This window comes from Populus nigra, chromosome 1 (assembly GCF_951802175.1).
Source record: "Populus nigra chromosome 1, ddPopNigr1.1, whole genome shotgun sequence".
In the NCBI taxonomy this organism is placed as follows: domain Eukaryota; kingdom Viridiplantae; phylum Streptophyta; class Magnoliopsida; order Malpighiales; family Salicaceae; genus Populus; species Populus nigra.
This window is the reverse complement of record NC_084852.1, coordinates 47,053,066-47,057,503: the sequence shown is the minus strand read 5'-3', so window position 1 is coordinate 47,057,503 and position 4,438 is coordinate 47,053,066. Positions and strand designations below refer to the sequence as shown.

At 42.5% G+C, this 4,438-nt stretch overlaps 1 protein-coding gene across 1 annotated transcript; it reads left to right on the top strand.

The window, feature by feature from the left end:
- The first annotated feature begins 260 nt into the window (after positions 1-260).
- LOC133682479 (uncharacterized) lies at positions 261-2,768 on the top strand. Its single transcript, XM_062105825.1, has one exon. The coding sequence runs from the start codon at positions 261-263 to the stop codon at positions 2,766-2,768; it is 2,508 nt and encodes an 835-aa protein (XP_061961809.1).
- Positions 2,769-4,438: the final 1,670 nt, after the last annotated feature.

Sequence of the window (4,438 nt, the reverse complement as noted above, 5' to 3'; positions counted from 1 at the left end):
TGAAAGCTCAGATAGTAAAAGGTTAAACAGATCTCCTCTCGGCATTGTAATAAGTATCAGATGTAGATCTGACCACACATCCAAAGAATAACGGTTTATTATGTCACCCTCCCATGAAATAATCCATGCCCAATATGTTTCATTCACATTCATGCATTTTTTTTTAAAACATACACTTATGAACTGTCATAATGCTGCGCACCAGGTGAAATATAGGTCCCCCATTAAAACACACTCATAACACACGGTTGCGGAAAAAAATGGAAAATGAAGAAAGAACTCAGTTGGATGCCCAATATCAGAAGGAGCTGAACGGTCTGAAGGAAGATGTCGCTAGGCTCACTAGCTTACTCGAACAAGCCTTGAGATCTAAGTCAGGGGAAGGGACATCCTCCCAACCAGCATTTACCGCTCAGATACCACCGACGCCTCCGACGTTCTTCAACCTACCAAACAAGGGGGCAAGTGGATCTTCACATGAGCCCCAATATGCTACGCATTTCCCAACTCAGCCTATATACCCGATGGGGATTCCTCATGCTGATGAGTTAACCTTAGAGGGGTCTCATAAGGACAAAATGATAGGAGCTGAAGGTTTGGAGAAATTGACTGCCCTAGAGGAGAGGATGAGGGCAGTTGAGGGAAATCATTTGTATGACCCGGTGAAAGCCGTCGAGATGTGTTTAGTACCTAACGTAGTCATTCCTAAGAAGTTTAGGGTGCCAGAATTCATTAAATACACTGGAACTCAATGTCCAATAACCCACCTTAAGTCATACTGCAATAAGATGGCTGAAGTAGTACAAGATGAGAAGTTGTTGATCCATTTCTTCCAGGATAGTTTAAGCGATGTCGCTCTCACTTGGTACATGCGTTTGGACAACACCAAGGTGAGGGGATGGAAAGACCTAGTTGATGCCTTTATTAGGCAATATAAATTCAATATGGACATAGCCCCTGATAGATCAAGCTTGCATTCGTTGGAGAAAGGTCATAAGGAATCTGTAAGGGAGTATGCACAAAGGTGGCGCGAAACGGCGGCACAAGTTAATCCGCCCCTATTGGAGAAGGAAATGATAGGTTTGTTTTCCAATACTTTTAAAGCACCGTACTTTGAGTACTTGGTGGGAAGTGCTGAACAAGCCATTCGAATGGGTAGGATCACAGATCCAAGTGAAAAAAGGGGTTTTGTTGGACGCAAGAAGGAAGTTGATGTCCACAACGTCGAAAGAGAAGGTAAGGGAAGAAAGCACAACTTCAAGCCACTCATGACCATTCCTCCCACATCCAACATAAATTTCACTTCGCCTTATCTAAAAAACCAAACAAATATCCAAAATATCCCGTACCACCAAAGGAACACATTTCACCCACCCAGAAACTTCCCTGCAAACCAAGAAGAACTGCCCCCACTTCCCATACCTCTTAGTGAGATGTATCAAAGATTGCTCAGCATTGGCCAAGTAACACCTGTTCCTTTAACACCCTTGCAACCACCTTTTCCTCAATGGTACCGACCAGACCAGAAATGTGAGTACCATGCTGGTATCACAGGCCATAATATTGATGGTTGTTTGGCTTTCAAAAGGAGAATCCTCCAACTTATCAAAGCGGGTTGGATTTCCTTTGATGATTTTCCGAACGTAAAATCTAACCCGCTACCACACCATGCTTCTGGAAGTGGAGGGGTGAATGCTTTGGAAGAAGAAGAGAGGGGTACTAATGTCTTAAAGTTGTCAATGGAGAGATTGTACAAAATATTGGAGCAAACTAGGTACCTCCAAACACCCATCAAAAAGCAAGCTGCAGTGCATAAGGGTGAATATTGTGAGGATCATCATCATATGGGACACCATGTAAACTCTTGTAAAGAGTTTCGGGTGAAAGTAGAAGACATGATGACATTGGGAGTGTTGAGGATAGGAGTGCCTAAAGAAAACCTAGTAGGAACCATGACTGGTTTCGACAAGAAAATTGAAGTATGTAGATATCAACCAACGGAGGGAGGACCCCCAAGAATGATTTTGGCTAGACCTACGAGCATGGTTAGTGGAAATTATAATGTCATACCTTATAATTATGGTTATTCTTTCCATACCACGAGACCGGCTCCTACTCTTCATGCTGAAGTTGGGGGGTTAACCCGAAGTGGAAGGTGCTATACTCCTGAAGAGCTAGAAGACCAAAGGAGGGCAAAAGGAAAGAATGTGGTGGAGTTGGCCAAGATGGATGAGGTCAACAAACCAGTGAGCGATGAGGAGGCTAACGAGTTCTTGAAGCTAATGAAGCACAGTGAATATAGTATGGTGGACCAGTTGAAAAAGACCCCCGCTAGAATCTCTCTACTATCATTAGTTTTGAGTTCAGAGTTGCATAGAAACATTCTCCAGAAGGTCCTTAACGAAGCATATGTTCCTCAAGATATCACACAAGATTCTATAGAACATTTGGTGGGAAGGATTCAAGCCACTAACTATCTCTATTTCACAGATGATGAACTAGATCATGAAGGAACTGGTCACAATAAACCATTATATATCACTGTGAAATGTAAGGATTGTGTGATCGCCAAGGTGCTGATAGATAACGGTTCCGCTTTGAATGTGTTGCCAAGGCATGTGCTCGATAAAATGCCAATTGATGCCTCTCATATGAAGCCAAGTACCATGACAGCTAGAGCATATGATGGTTCGCCAAGGCCGATTATGGGAAATATCGATGTTGAGCTTGTAATTGCCCCCAGCCATTCTAAGTTACTTTACAAGTGATGGATATTCATCCCACATACAACATGTTGTTAGGAAGACCTTGGATTCATGCAGCACGAGCCGTTGCATCTTCATTACACCAACGGGTTAAATTTATCATCAATGGGAACTTGGTGACAGTAAGGGCCGAAGAAGCTTTAACCATGGTGAGAAACGTGTCGATTCCTTATATAGAGGCTGAAGAGAGTAAGGACGGAAACCTACATGCATTTGAGGTAGTAAATGCTGAATGGGTACCTGAGAATACGGTGCGAAGGAAACCAGAGATTTCTGGGGCTGCAAGGATGGCTGCTAAATATTTTCTGAAACACGGGCTGCCATTCCAGTATGACCCTATCACAGGAATGCCCGAAAGGATCAACATAATAAAGATGAAATGCGCCGATCAGAGGTTCGGTTTAGGTTTTAAACCTAGAAAGGAAGATTTCAAGAGAGTGGCCGAGTCTAAAAGAGAAAGGAGAATGGCTCGAATCGAAGGAAGGGAGCCTAAGGGGGGCCAAATCCAGATCCCTCCAATCCACATAACATTCCCACGGCCTGTACAAGTGATCAATGTTGGAGGTGAAATTGAGAGGATGAGCAAAGAATTTAACAGTGCTACCATCCACTATCTGGAAGAGATCAACAAACAAGAACCTCAAGGAGGTTTGGAAGATGAAAAAAGCCCCTATGAAGAACTACCCCAACTGACTGTGAGTGCTCTAGAGGATGGTCTACCTGAGTTTGTGAGAAGATTAGCTGAAGGGGAAGAGTTGAACAATTGGGAAATTCAAGAAGTCCCAATTATCTTTAAAAAGTAAACATTTGTTGATTGCTTGCTTTTCTTGTTTTGCTGCATTTTGTTTGAATAAATTTGCGTTGCCAATAATCGTGGCTCAAGATATTGGTAACAAGATTTTGTTTTGAGCCCTTCTATCATTTCAAGTTTTAATGAGATCATGCTTTGTTTTTCCCTTCATCATACCTTCTAGTTTCACCTTTTCCATTATGCACTCATAACAAAGGCACTTTCCGCTTTCAGGGAATCTGAAAGCGGGACAATGATAAACTTACAAACCCATTGCATTGAGAATAATTGGCCTAATTTTGATAAAACTATAACTTCAACGGATGAGGAAGAAGCTGGTGAAGATGACATTGAGGAGTTCCAGAAGCTTATAAAACAATCCGAACATGCATGGGAGCCTGCAAAAGAGGAATTAGAATTAATAAATGTAAGTACCGAGCATGACAAAAAGGAGTTGAAAATTGGGATGTTGATCACTACAGATATGAGGGGTGAGTTGGTCGCCCTTTTGCGGGAGTATGTGGATGTTTTTGCCTGGTCATACGCTGACATGCCCGGTTTGGATACTGAAATAGTAGTGCATAGGTTACCTTTGATTGAGGGTTGCCGGTCAGTCAAACAGAAGCTAAGAAGGACAAGACCTGATGTATTGCTCAAAGTAAAAGAAGAGATAACAAGACAATGGGATGCAGGTTTCTTGGAAGTAGTAGAATATTCTGAATGGGTGTCTAACATTGTGGCGGTTCCCAAGAAGGACAACAAAATCAGGGTGTGCGTGGATTTTCGGGATTTGAATAGAGCAAGCCCGAAGGATGACTTCCCATTACCTCATATAGACGTGTTGGTGGACAATGCTGCTAAGAGTTCCACTTACTCTTTCATG